The following is a 14,962-nucleotide window of genomic DNA, read 5'->3' as shown; positions in this document are numbered from 1 at the left end:
ATATCTGTAAGAGACATTAGTTAGTATTAGATTCCTTACCGACCCACCCATCCTCCCTGTTCTGCAAACCGATATCTAGGGTTAGGGTTATCCCCTTTCAGGGCCCTAGTTTCAATGGCACCAGTGTTGGTTTTTAACATGGCTCAGCGCTTCTGGCGCAGAAAAGCTGTGTCTAAGAACTGACGTCAGCAGGCGGAGGCGGCGTCTAAGTACTCCGACAATGTCATCACGGCGCCCACGACGCCGACGACGGACGCAGAGCCGCAGACGACGCCTACCGACGCACAAGGGTACTGCTATGCAAAAAAATTCCGGATCCAGTCTGACGCCTGGGGATATTCTAAGGAAAGGAATCTAATACTAACGTGTCTCTTTCAGATATAGTATCTGTGGCTGTGTTTGTGCTACAGATTCTTCAAGTATCTCGGGCCATTAGCAGACAAAGGTGTCCCTTTCACTTAAAATGTGTTGATACTAGAGGTTTGATGGTTCATAGCTGAGTGACACAGCTGCACCACTCTAGTCAGCAGGCACAGGCCACTTTGCAGTACTCTTCAATGACTTACATATACCTTGCTCTATTTTCTTTTCAGGGTAGATGGGACAATGTATGTGAGTTAGGTTTTAAAATAAAACAGAAGAGTTCTTGCACTTTTCAAGCCCCATCCTACTCACTGTTATTGATGCAAACCATATTTGCAACAGTAGTGTGTTTATTATTTGATGAGATGAATCAATGTCACTATGGCACCACTTTTCTACTACTTGACTTTGCTTTTACATATAATTAGAATTTTAGTTCTATAGGCTAAATAAAATAGTAAAATAAACTCCCAGAATACAGGGATACATAAAATATTATGCCAGATCCTGAACAGTTTTGGCCCTGTGACATGGATTCACCGGTCCGCCTTATGCTACAGTCTATTTTTAATATGGCATCGCAGTGACTCCATGGAGTGAGAATATGCTATCTGAATACAAGAAGAGTGGGCGAAGCTTACAGTGAGATGACTAGCTTGATAGATGTTGCTGTTACATAGAAGAAGGTGTAATTTGTGCTTAAAAATCCCAAAATTGTATTTTATTTTTGTAAAGAAAAAAAGTCATTCTCTCCTTACCATGGGAGTCTTCTCCCATGGCAGGGGGAGCATTATTACGATTTTACTGTCCCTCACTACTGAAAGACAGTAAAAAATGGCTAGATGTTCAACCATCTAAATTGGGCGGGTGGACAAGTAGCCATTTGATGGCACTTACTCGCCAGGGCCGTTAGAGAAGTTTGGTCACAGCAGAGACAAACTAGTCTCCTTTGTAGCCAAATTGGCGGGTCACCAAAAATTAAATTGGGTGGGCGGACCACTATGTTGGCGGGGAGGGAACACCATCGCCGACGCAGAGAAGATCCATTCCTGCAAACTGATAAATCGGGCCTAAAATTTGGAAGTCATAAGCCATAAAAAAATATTGGTATTGCTGGGGTATCTATTCTAAGGTAAGGAATCTAATACTAACGTGTCTCTTTCAGATGCACAAGTTACTACTTGTGTAACGATATATCTGTAAGAGACATTAGTTAGTATTAGATTCCTTACCGACCCACCCATCCTCCCTGTTCTGCAAACCGATATCTAGGGTTAGGGTTATCCCCTTTCAGGGCCCTAGTTTCAATGGCACCAGTGTTGGTTTTTAACATGGCTCAGCGCTTCTGGCGCGGAAAAGCTGTGTCTAAGAACTGACGTCAGCAGGCGGAGGCGGCGTCTAAGTACTCCGACAATGTCATCACGGCGCCCACGACGCCGACGACGGACGCAGAGCCGCAGACGACGCCTACCGACGCGCAAGGGTACTGCTACGCAAAAAATTTCCGGATCCAGTCTGACGCCTGGGGATATTCTAAGGTAAGGAATCTAATACTAACTAATGTCTCTTACAGATATATCGTTACTACTTGTATCTTTACATCTGCACCCGGGCCGGATTTCCGCACTTGGGCGGAATTTCCGCACTCGGGCCAGAAATCCCACACCTGGGCTGGAATTTCCGCACTCAGGGCGGAATCTCTGATTCCAGGCTTGAATATCTGTATTCGGGTGGGATGATCATTTTCTTCATTGCTATACATATGTGCAAGTACCCACCATCCCCCCTCACGCTCCAGCTGAAACACTGCAGCCCAACAGCCAATCCCAGCCCTGCAGCACATATAAAATCAGAGCTGACACACACAAATCTTCCAACATGTTGCTGAATGTGTTTGTTGCTCTGCCCCTTGCCATGCGGCAAGAAGACTTGAGGAGGAGGAGGAGAGTAGAGAGGCTATTCAGACAAAGGATCAACCTATTTGGGATGTCCAGCCAAGATGTCAGGGCCAGATACCATTTCCCTCCAGAAGTCATCTTGGAGATGGTATGTGAGTGGGAGCAGGAACTTGACTCTGTGACCTGCTGCTCCCATGCCAGTCCAGCATATCTCAAAATACTTTTTGCTCTCCATTTCTATGCTACGGTGTCGTTCCAAAGGGTCTCCAGTGACCTTGTGGGCATCACTTAGGCAAGCCAGTTGCTGTCCTTGCATCAGGTATTGAGCTGCATCAATTCAAGAGCCCACCTCCACATATGCATACCCCATATACTGGACAGGAGACAAAGGGCAGCTAGGGATTTCTATCTCATTTCCCGCTTCCCACGTGTGCTGGGTGCAATTGATTGTACCCATGCAGCTCTTCAGCCACCCCTCCACATTGCACACATCTTCTGCAAAAGACACCAATGGCATTCCATCAATGTGCAGGCTGTCTGTGATGCCAGTGGGAGATTCATTGATGTGCATGCAGTGTTTCCAGGCAGTACCCATAAGAGCTTTGTATTCCACATGTCACCTCTTGCCCGGGGATGGCTGTGGGAGAATTTGGCAACGTTTGGTTACTGGGTAAGTACCAAGCACTAAAAATGAGGGATATGTGTAAATGAAATGTATGAATGCCACCTTACATTAACAACCGTTGTACAATAAGAATCATCAAGCCACATACACGGCCTCAACAGAAAAGCATGTACCAAAGAATAGATCATGTTCTGTTCAAATTTAAGAGGGAAATGTAACCTATTGCCCTATCTTCCCTCCTCAGGTGATGCTGGGTGTTACAATGGGGCACACATACGAACTTGAGCCATCTTAGAGCCACTTTTGGTCTTTTCAAGTCGTGATTCAGGTGTCTTGACCACACAGGGGGTGTGCTGATGTACTCCCCTGAAGTTGTGTGCAAGATCATATTAGCATGTTGTGTTTTGCACAACATAGCTTTAAGTCAGGCTTACACATACATATTGTACCTCGGCTAGGTCTGTATCCTGGCAAACGGGCCATTGAACATAACAGAGGTCAGGGTATGCAAGTCTGTGGTCAACTGGTTGCCACTTTTTTCACATGAGCAACCTGTTCAGTTATGGACCAAATATGGTATGCAGTCTGTTGTCAATGATGAAAGTTGGATAATTACGACTGTCCAAAAATTCCATCCTGAGACTACTTTGTAATCCACACTAACTGTATGTAAACAACAGCTGTTGACAGGAGTCAAAAGATTGACCTGCATCAGGTCATGTACCGGAATCAGCAGTCAGTGTTGTTGATGTCCCAAGGGAATCTATTGACCAAGAGGATTATACGTATATGTTCTGAGAGACCTTCCCGGACCTTTTGATAATGGGTGTCTGTATCACAAAAGGCCCTAACTATTGCATTGTTGAGTTTTTGCCCCAACAGATTTGACTCCTCCACAACTGATGGGCCCTCAGCATGAGTGATGATGTTCTGAGTAAATCTCGCATAGTGCGAGATTCACTCAGAACATCATCACTCTGGGATACACAGCACTGCTTCCCCCAAATTTACTGTAAAACAACAATAAACTCTTGTGTTGAGCACAAAATATGGACTACATGTACCATAATGCAAAGGAGGAGCAAACTCTCCTGGGGTGTGATGTTTTGCCATACCCCCTCCCCTTGTCCCAGCCCAAATTTCCTTTAATGGTCTGTTCTAGCTTTTGTTTCATGTCTATGATTTTTCTTAAAATGCCATTTCCGGTTTCTCCGCTACAGAACAACAGGATGGCAGAGGATCTTATCTGTGATGGACGATGACTCAGAATCAACACAAAATGTCTGTCAAAAACTTCCTGTGATGTATTTCCTGTATGTCATTTCTTGTATGAAAGAATGGGTTCCATTCCGTTTTAGGAACTTCCGGCCCAAATACGGAGATTCCGACCGAGTGAGGTAATTCAAGCCCGGGTGCGGGATTTCCGGCCCGGGTTGTGGAAATTCCACCCCAAGTGTGGAAATTCCAGGCCGAGTGCAGACTTAAAGATACAAGTCGTAAGTGACTTTTGTGAATACCAAAAGTCATAAGTGACTTCTGTGAATACCAAAAGTTGTAAATTTAGACTTTTGGCTCAGATTACTTTTGCGAATCGGCCCCAGAGTCTCTACCAGATATTACGTTACCGAAGGTAAGTAACTTGTACATTAGTGTGTTGCAACAAGATGAGGAATTACAAAGACGAGGAGGAACACATGTACCTCATCCATGGGCCAGGGAGGAGATAACACAAGAAAGATAGGGAAGCCTATGGGAGCTAAGCAATTGAACGATTGAAAATAAAACTGACAACAAAGGTCATCAAGCAGTACATGGAAACCCTTCCCAAATACACACAAAGCAATGACAATACACTTTCCATCACACATCGACACGGTATCCACATAGATAAGTGTTGTTTCAGTGCCCCAAATAGGGGTAATTAGTGATGTGTAAAAGCTAAAATACAATACGTTTGCCTAATACTAAGACCAATTTATTGGGCAAGAGGCCAGCAGTATATGCTTTGTCACACACATAAAGCATAATATGGACAGCAACATTGCAATATTCTCCGGATTCCCTCACATTTTTGGGTGATAAAACTGTTGAAGTATCTCTGCTATAACACAGTAAAGGTAAGCCTCATATAAAATAGCACGTATGCGACAATTTACACCTTTTTGATTCAAAAACAGTGTCAAATTAAATTAAGATGTTCTACCTGTTGACACCAATAAACAAATGTATACACACAAGTTAAACTGGCTTTGGATTTGCTTTATTTGTACATCTGGGGAAAAAAGTATACGTATTTTCAGATAGGGTCACCTGGAGAAAATAATGAAATGTTTTTTCAGCAAGTTTCCTCTGTCAATGTTCAGTGATTGGTGGTTTGGTACATAATGACAGTGATTCACCAACAGAGATGAGAGCACGAATAGGCTTGACCGTGTTAAGCCCCTTTGTACACATGATTTAAGTTCTCGAAACAATGTCTGGGTGTGGCTGTGAAAAGCAGAACCATACGAAATCCAAGGCTCTGCCCCCAATTTGAGACAGGGAGTTCCTGATGTTTTGAGCTCTTACAAAGCAGTTCGCCGGGTGCTCTGACTGCGGAGAGGAACACGAACAGCCGAACAGCCAAGATGCTTTGTCCGCGTGCCGTTGTCCTGCTTGTTCTTGTGGCTACAGAAGGAAGTTGGGCACTCACAGAGAAAGATAAAAGCTCGATTGTTCTGCTGCACAACAACTATCGCTCAGGAGTGTCCCCCTATGCAGCCGACATGCTTAAAATGGTAAGTGAGGAATGCATCTATAGTTTATTCATGTTTGGTGTTTTCTGTAGCGCCAAACACATCTCATCCCGCTGCTTTAGCGCGCTTCTGGTCTTAGTGCTGTGAGTTAGTAGAGGCATTTCAGTGGGTTCGTGTAATGTTGGCAGGAAGGAAGACAACGGCGACGAATTCACTGATAGTGTTTCTCTGTAAAAAAAATTAACCTGTTGAATGAATGCGCTGTATACATATTTTACACATTTAAAATAACTAACTCAATTGATTTGTTTTACATAATGCCAAAGAAAAATATTGGGCTGTCCTGTGACACATGTGAAAAGCTTCTCTTTTTTAAAATTGTCTAGAGACTTTACCAGAACGTTGCCTGCCAGGTAAGATTTCAGACCTAATAATTTGACAAGCCAGAGACCCCCGTTAGCTGTGCTGGTAGTTAGCATGGCACAACCGTGAAAGAATGAAAAGGAAACGTGTAACATGCTCCTGACCCGAAACGGACTGAACCCTACTAGACCGCTGATCGTGCAGGTGGGGTACATGGGTGCAGTTAATGTGCCTCTTAATAGTTGCATCAAATGTGGCAAAAAATCACACACGTCCTGGAACGAATGTGGGTAGCAGAGCGTAGACCCTGGGCATAGCCGCTGGTGGTGAAGGTGCCTGGTACTGATTTCTTTAGCTCTCCCAAGCTTTGTTTAAAAACATTGATCACAAAGTGCTTTCATAGGTCTGGTTGGGAGGTCGTGTTTCTTAACAAGTCAGTCAGTGCACCTCCTCCCATTCAAGCCTCACTCATTAGGTCTGTCTTGACAGCTCGGCTGCCAAACACCTCTTTTGAGCAACAGAAAATAAAGCTTCGAGGAGTACTACTACAGATAGCTTTCAGGAGTACTACATACAGAGAGTGACTTTGGCCCTGCCCAGATGTTGGTTACCCCTAGTACAGATTTTGATTTGACATAAGTTGTGTGCTTCCACTAGAAAAGAGAACTTGTGTTGCAGTTCTTGCCTTTTAGGAAAGTGTGTGCTGAACACAGCAACAGGACAGAACTGGTTAGGGTAGGAAGCCACTGAGCAAGGCTATACGCCTGATCTGTTTATTAGGAAAAGTTAGGGAAAACGCAATAGCCCTGACTAATTTATTGTGAAAAACATATGTAAAAAGCCAATTGGCCTTTATGGGTGGATTGTCATTACATTGTGTCAAACCCTGGACACCGCTATTTTGTTACAAGGAATCACACAAATTACCATCATGGGAAAGCATTGTTATGTTGATTACGTTAATGACAATCAAGAGGGGTACAAAATCTGCACTTTGAGAATCCTTGTTATGCAGTTTGAGGAAGGGTTGCATATTGTTTTACATATTTGCAACCTTATAGAAAGGGGATTTTGCTTGCCCAAACGTTGATTCCCTTGTGTAGAGATTTTGATTGGGCAGAATTTGTGTGCTTTTGCTAAAAGAGTGTGCTTGTATTGCACTTTTACCTTGTAGTAAAGCGTATCATTAAAACAGCAGGGGTGAACTGGTTATTGTGACATTCCACTGAGCAAGGCTTTATATAGGCTTGATATGTTTAATATGATAAGTTGCAACAAAGACATTGCATTGGCATAGGAAATAGGTCTCGCCTTTGGGACCTTATAAGTGTTTTGCCAGAGCTATTGGCTTTGCGATTGTGTTCAAGCTATGTTGTGGAGCAGTGTGGCTGCACTACAGCATGTTGAAAAGTAAGTTATAATAAAGTGTTATAAGCATTTTTGTTACGTTGGAGTGGTGCTTCACTGGGGCTGAGTGAAGCTCAGGTGGTGCTGCTGCTGTAGTGGTGATGAGTGACACTGACTGGTGCTGAGCAGATGCTGGGGATGTGTTGTGATAGTGTTGCACTGATGCAGAGGTGATGCTGTGATGCTAAAATGGTGCTGTGCTGGTGCTGAGTGATACTGAGGTGGTGCTGAGTTAAGCTGAGGTGGTGGTGTTGTGCTGGTGCTGATTAATGCTGAGTCAAGCTGAGGTGGTGGTGCTGTGCTGTGCTGGTCTATGACATTTATTTTATGAAATTCCGTCTGTTTACGGTGTCTAAAACCCTCTGAAGATGATAAAGTGCAACACATTGGCAGCCAAAACAATTAAATAAACATACATATAAATCAGCTTAAACACAACAGCACCATCATTAATTTATAGTCAATACAATTTTACAGCTTGAAATTACTACGGGGGAGCGGAGCAAAGAGAAAGGTCTGCAACAAAAAATGGCTTTTTAACACAAAAAGAGAAGTTCCTTATTTTTAGTCAACAGCACTATAACATTCTGTGTGGTGCAACTGTAAGAGTATTGAACAACAGCCTATGAAAACAAATACACATTTGGACGGTTGAGATCTGGATTGTGTTATATCCTGTGTCTCCTAGTTCCTTGTTGCTCAGCCTGTGTGAGTGTGATGTAATAGAATGTTCATGAGTGCATGGTTTGGATGAGTGACTTACATTGATATGCCTATCGTGAAGTGTATGCAGAACACCGAGCTGGCTGGAAAGGTTAGTCTGCTTCAGCTCTCACAATCTGTCTATCTCCCAGAAACCTGATTACTGAGAGAGGTAATAAACAGAAAGAAACTTAGCCTGCTGGCAGCAACTGTTCTCATTATAATGGACCTGTGAATGTGAAAGGCTATGTGGACCAACAAGGATTCCATGAGGTGGGGAGGGGGAGTCCAAAGGGTGAATACTTAGATACCTTGCATCTTTCCTCAAAATCCCTAAAATATCCTTTTATGGAGCGAGGCACCACATTGAGGTTGAAAACATTTGACCAAATCAAATTACAAATTCACTCCCCCCCTCCCCTTTCGGAGGTCAACTTTCTTCAGGCTGCTGCTCTACTCTGCACTAAGGAGCAGATTTATGATGACTGGCGCATCCCCAGGGATGCGCCAGTCATCCTGCGCCGCTGCTCCGCCACCCATGGTGCGCCGCATTTACAATGCGGCGCACCATGGGGCAAAAACGGCACAGATGCGTGACGCATCTGTGCCGTAAAGGTGGCGCATTGCTGGAGCTGCGTCGCAAGCGCGACACAGCTCCAGCAAGGCTCGGGGGTGCCCAATCTCCACAATGCTGCGTCAAGACCTACGCCTGCTTCAAGCAGGCGCAGGGTTTTGGTGCAGCATTGTCCTGAAAGTGACTGAGTGAAATCTTATAGATTTCACTCAGCCACTTTTGCGAGGCGCACCTTCCCCGGAATGCCCACCCTGCGCCGGAACGCCCACATGTGGCGCAGGGCTTTACAACGTGACGCATCTGCCTAGATGCATCACGTTGTAAATAGAGCGCATTGTTTGCGCCGCCGTTGCGTCAAATAAAGTGACGCACCGGCGGCGCAAGGCCTTCATAAATCTGCCCCTTAATTTGTGCAGGTGCTATACATAAGAGTCATGAGGGGGGGCTTCTTTTTATGCATCATTCTTTGAGGGCAAGGGAGAGGAAGTACGAAGATTGTAAACGTAGTAAAACGGCGATGACAGGGGTATAAAGCCGGGATGAAAAAGAACGTATACAAGCGATACATGGAGACTGGCAATGTAGGGTGGTAGAAGAAAGAAGCTGGACCGGGAAGCCTCAGAATTGAGACACTCAGCATTCGTAGTGGGCCCCTCTAATAAACCGTAGACCCCGGCACTTATTCACAAATTAAGCCGTGGCAATACCAGGAAGTGGATCTATAGGAGTGTTCCACTTCCTCGGTTCTATTCCAGAATCTTGCACCCATGTCACTGCCCTGCACCAGAAACTGAGAAATGTGCCCCACGGCCCACACTCAGGAAGGTCAAACATTGCCGGAAAGTCAATGCTGCCCACTGATGTGCAATAGCACATTGTGTTCTCTTATATGCACTAGTCGAGAGAACCTTGCTCCACTGCTCTGATAGCTTGTATTCTAACATAAAGTGTTGCAATGTGTGTACTTCGTTATTTCTCAAACCCATATGGCAAGAAACCAGTGTGGTTAGACGAAGACTGTTGCGGTCCGTGCGTAGGGCCAGATCAAGAGATTACGAATCATAACAGACTCAGAAATTTTCTAAAATGATGTACAATAGTGGTGCAGCTGTAGATGGGCCAATTAAACAAGGCTCGAGCTGATTGTCTGGCTCGGGCCCTTCTAGTATGGAACTGTCAAGCCGTAGTAGAGCCGAGCCCGTCCCCTGCCCATTCAACTAAATAAATACGTTTTTAAAAGACAACACGGCTAATATGAAGACAGCTGGAAATGATATCTTAAAAGGAAAAATAAAAAATATAATTCGGTGTTCTTTTTCTTAAAACTTTTTTCATTGACATTTGGGTATAAATGTTGGAAATGTCAGTGAACACCTATGGGTTTCAAAGCCTCGTCGGGGGTAGTAAGCGCTACATAAATGCAAATAGAAGCCAATGTCTGCAATTCAAACATGTCCCACTGGTGGTGTGAGCATAAAGCAAACTCTCTTGGATCGCTTAGGTTTGCCAATCCGCAAAGTTTTGCTAATCTGTTCAATTTTCTTCATTGGGAGGTGACACCGACTGGGACATTTTTATGGGTAGTTCGGGGGATGTCAGTGGGTCTAACAGGATGTCTTGTCCTTACACGTCATCTTGTACAATGGACAGCAACTTAGATGCACTTTCCATGCACTTTGCTCATGCGTTACAACTACTATTTTTTGCAACTTTGTATAGCGCACACTGTCAAAGGACACGTAAATTACATTACACAGGGTCAGATTAATTTTTTTAGAAGATTACCCAAATTTCCCGGAATGACGGGATGTGTGGAGCTGACGCCGGGACTCGAACCCTAATTCTCCAGTTCTAAAGTTGGCAACTCCATCTCCTCTCCTAGTCATTCTCTTTTCTGATTTTAGCCCTTCTTTGTAATCAACCACACAGACATCTTCACCTATGAAGGCACCGCCCCCCACCCCGCCCCCAGCGTCAGAGTCCCATAACAAACATAGATCAGCAAATAATTCAATATAAAGCATGATTCCGCCTTAAACTAGAAAGAAAGGATTGTGTATACAATGACCAAATTGCACAATGGGGTGATTCAGGCAATTTACAAATTATATTAACATAACACAATGTGTTGAGGAAACCTTTGCTCAAATCCGGGCTTCTCCCTGTACAAACTGTTGGTCTTATGCAAAACGGTTTAATTCACTGTAGCTCGTTTCCATGACTGTCAAATTAGGAGCACCTTTAAGTAAGTTGGGTCAGCATATGCACCATTCAAACCCCCATTCAGATACTGCTTCACACAATGCATATTTGACCCCGGTATAATAGGAACAATGGCCATATATATTTCAGAACTGACCCGAATCATGGCGCTTGGTTCACTCATGGAAACATCGCAGGGCGTGTGTGTGCGTGTGTGTGGAAGGGGGGGGGGGGGGGGGGGGGTTGCACATAAACGTTCTTAAGTTCATTTAAAAAAAGTTTAGATTCATTAGAAAGTTCAGTTTAAAAACGTCACTCAATGTAGTGATATAATCTTCTGTGCTCATTTGAAACAATAACTAGAGAAACTTCAGTTTTCATTTTAAGAGTGCTTATCATATGTGTACGTGACACGTTTTGCGTGGATTTCTTGGATCGTTCACCTCGGGAGGTCATGTTTTACAAATGCGGCGATGGTGCTTTCATTCACATCTTTGTCTAGGTGATAGTGTGTTTACTTCCCTCAGTTCTTTGGAGTTGTGTTTTGCACAGCCGGCTAGTAACTAGCGTGATGTCACCAGGCCGAATGCTATGTCTACACCTGAGTGCTAATGTGCATTTCTGTAGGTTGAGGGTGTATCCGTGCTGCTGTGGAGTTGGTGGAGGCCGGAGGGGGTGGGGGGTGGGGGGATGGAGGAAGGGTCTTGTGACTTTATAATTCGTGCTACGTGTTATAGATATTCTGGTCACACATATGTGGCAGGTGTTTGCTTTGGACATCTGGCTAGCTAAGGCTTTCCATGGCACTGGCTGCCTGGTGGCTTCCTATGGTGCATGATGTAGGCCGTGTCAGACGTCAAGTCCCCCCTCCACCTCCCCACACAGAGTGGTCTTACCAGGTCCTGCGCACCCCTGAAAGTGGCATCCAGCAGCATGAGCTTCCAGGGCTAGTAGATGGTGTCCGGCAGCGGGGTGTGGATGTAGTAGGAGGCCAGAGCCATGCAGGCTGGCAGCACAGCGTGTTTGGTCTTCATTCTTGGAGTGCAGCGCTAGCCCGCTGGGCGACAGGCTTCAAGGAGACTCTCAGGCGCTGTGATACCGGCGGCAACCCCCCTAACAGGGATGCCTCAGCTCTCCTGAGAATCCTACTGGGCTGCTCACTTACCTCTCATTTCATCTGGAGTTTACTGCATTCTGTGTGGCCAATATTTCTAAACCTGAAAGCCATCTCAGAATGGTATTGCCAGTAATGAATAATTGTTTTACTATTCCAAGATGGCCACCACCTTTAGAAGGATTATGGGGCAGATTTATGTCGGACTTGCGCCACGTTTACGCCGCCGTTGCGTCACGCAACAGCGGCGTAAACGTGGCGCATCCCTGCGACCCATTTACAACGTGACGTATCTAGGCAGATGCATCATGTTGTAAAGCCCTGCGCCACCTGTGGGCGTTCCGGCGCAGGGTGGGCGTTCCGGGGCAGGTGCGCCTCGCAAAAGTGCCTGCATGCAATCTACAAGATTTCACGCAGGCACTTTTAGGCAAATGCTGCGTCAAAACCCTGCACCTGCTTGAAGCAGGTGTAAGGCTGGGCGCAGCATTGGACAGATAGGGCCCCCAGAGCATTGCTGGAGCTGCGTCGCGCCTACGATGCAACTCCAGCAATGCGCCACCTTTACGGCACAGATGCGTCACGCATCTGTGCCGTTTTTGCCCCATGGTGCGCCGCATTGTAAAAGCGGCGCACCATGGGTGGCGGAGCTGCGGCGCACAATAACTGGCGCATCCCTGGGGATGCGCCAGTTATTGTAAATCTGCCCCTATGTTTCTACCTTAGCTTCATACAGCAGTCATGCACTATACATACACGTTAGCATTTGTAGATGTATACCCAGTGTGATTTTTGCCGAGGGAAAACCATGTATTAGGAATAGTATATCATTGTTTTTACCGCTGCAAGATGGTCAACGCATTGCTCCTGGTAGCTTCGTTGGAACTTTAAAACAATGATATACATTGTACAATACCAATGCAAGATGGCTACCCACTACTATATTTCAGTTTAATTTTGTATTGTAAATACATGCTGCTAAATTTTTTTTCTACTTTTATTCTTATCATTTATTTTCCCCATGCCTATGGGATTTTTTATGTCAATTTTATTACGGATTGGGAAGTGGGAAAGTGCAAGAAGAAGTCAGCGAGTGACTAGCATGATGTATGAAGGCAAGAATGAGTGCCAGAGTAATGCATGATGATTTATTGATAGCCTAAACATATGTAAAAGACACTTTCAGTTATAAGCCAGGCCTATTGACATTGCCAATGGTTGTTTGGTCTACCATTTGTCTTAATGTTTTGTTGCTATTTGTCTAGTGGCACCAGGGCCCTACGTTTATAAATACCTTTTTACCTTTTATCTTTAGAACCACTAACACCCATGTTGGGTCTAAACTGAATGGTGGCGAACGGTAATGAAAAGCTCTATTGTGCTGCGTTTATCTTTCCAAGACCCTACTTTAATGGATCTGACTTTTCTACAAAAAGTTTAGTGAACGTGTGAGTAGTTGAGCGCAATATTGAATCAATGGGTGGGTTGATGGATGGATGAATGAGAACGTGCATGGATAGATGAATGGATGGGTACATTAGTGCCTGGATGAATTGATGAGTGTGTGGTTTATGAATGAATAGGTGAGCGAACACGTGATTGAGTATAAGAAAAGTACACATTGCTTTTCACCTCATTTAATGCGCTCTAGAATTTGCTTGCTCTCCTACGCAGATTATTTGATTTTTTAATCAGACTCCAATTGGCTTGCAGAGATTGTTAAATTCCCCGACGATGTGTAAGAGCAACAATAAACTGTCAATGAACATTTCCAAAACAAGAGTAACATCATTTGGAAGACATAGTGATAATCACACGAATGGGTTAACACTGGAAATAGTGCATAGATACAAGTTCTTAGGAGTCACCTTAGGCTCACCAAAAGAGGAAACATCACCCTTTAGACCTTACAGTAGGAACCGCAAATTGCTTCAGCAGATTCATGTTTCAACATTCAGCACTGCATGGGTTATAGTTCCCCTTATTGAAGGTCTTCTCGGCCAAGGCGATCTCCATGTTGCTGTTTTGTTCCTCTCTGTATTCAATAGAATTTAAAGCAGTGGGGTTTGCGAGCGCTTTCCCTTTAGGTACAGGACACCTCCATGTAAGATCAGATTAGAATTATTTGACACAATACGACCTAGTGACAGTTTGGGAAGCAGTTACGTCTTCAAAGCATGGACTGAAGGTTTTTATCCACATGAAACTGCTTCATTTAACTCTATACTGATATTACACATTTTGGTAGACTGGAAACTGATGGAACATAGAAGGTTCCTATAGTTTACTAGCTTCCCACGTTTGTCTGACATCAGGCCTTCGCCTCTTTACTCGTAGATCCAACACAAAAATTCACTTTCATCAGTTGGACCTTACGGCGAGTGGTGGGCACTCGAATATCCCTAGCAATAGAAGTCAATCCTGTTGATTATGAAATGTGTCCTTGTGTCACCTAATCTCTGTCTGTCGAAGCCTTGATTTTGTAAGAAGAATTATTCTCGTATGAGTTATTTAATGAAAACAAAGTAGGATCTTCTATAGATTTTTTGCTTTGTGTCCAAGTGGTCACTATAGCATGATTCTATAGTGACTGGTTACATTAGTCTCAGAATCCAACAAGACATTCAATCTACATGCAAAAGACGAGGCATAAGGTTCGATTTTGTGCTTCTACTTGCTGCAGTAACAAACCTGCTCTTAGCTTCTGTGTGAAGGGCCTGTTCCAAATTGTTGGAAATTCATTTCTGTATTTCAATTTTATATTGTATTTAAACTAGAATACAACATCATACAACTTGTCTGTTTTCAACACATTGTAGTCGAGTTGCATGCCTAAACGTAAGATTAGATGAAACTGTAACCTGTAGCTAAATGAGTGAGTGAGTGAATCGGTTCGATTAAAAAACTTTATTTGCGAGGAGGAGCTTAGCGCGCACCCAAGATGGTCGCGTGAGCTTAGAGCTCCCGGACCTTCGCCACCTC

At 44.3% G+C, this 14,962-nt stretch overlaps 1 protein-coding gene across 1 annotated transcript in view; it reads left to right on the top strand.

Moving 5' to 3' along the window:
* The first annotated feature begins 5,365 nt into the window (after positions 1-5,365).
* Positions 5,366-14,962, top strand: part of LOC144755440 (uncharacterized) — a 198,033-nt gene continuing 188,436 nt past the window's right edge. The window contains exon 1 of the mRNA XM_078644354.1: positions 5,366-5,663. Coding sequence (XP_078500480.1) covers positions 5,514-5,663 — 150 coding nt within the window. The 5' untranslated portion in view covers positions 5,366-5,513. The remainder of the gene's footprint in view (positions 5,664-14,962) is intronic.

The sequence above is a fragment of the Lissotriton helveticus genome, chromosome 5_1 (assembly GCF_964261635.1).
Source record: "Lissotriton helveticus chromosome 5_1, aLisHel1.1, whole genome shotgun sequence".
NCBI classification, from domain to species: Eukaryota; Metazoa; Chordata; class Amphibia; order Caudata; family Salamandridae; genus Lissotriton; species Lissotriton helveticus.
The sequence above is the reverse complement of the archived record's forward strand: the minus strand, read 5'-3'. Positions and strand labels throughout refer to the sequence as shown.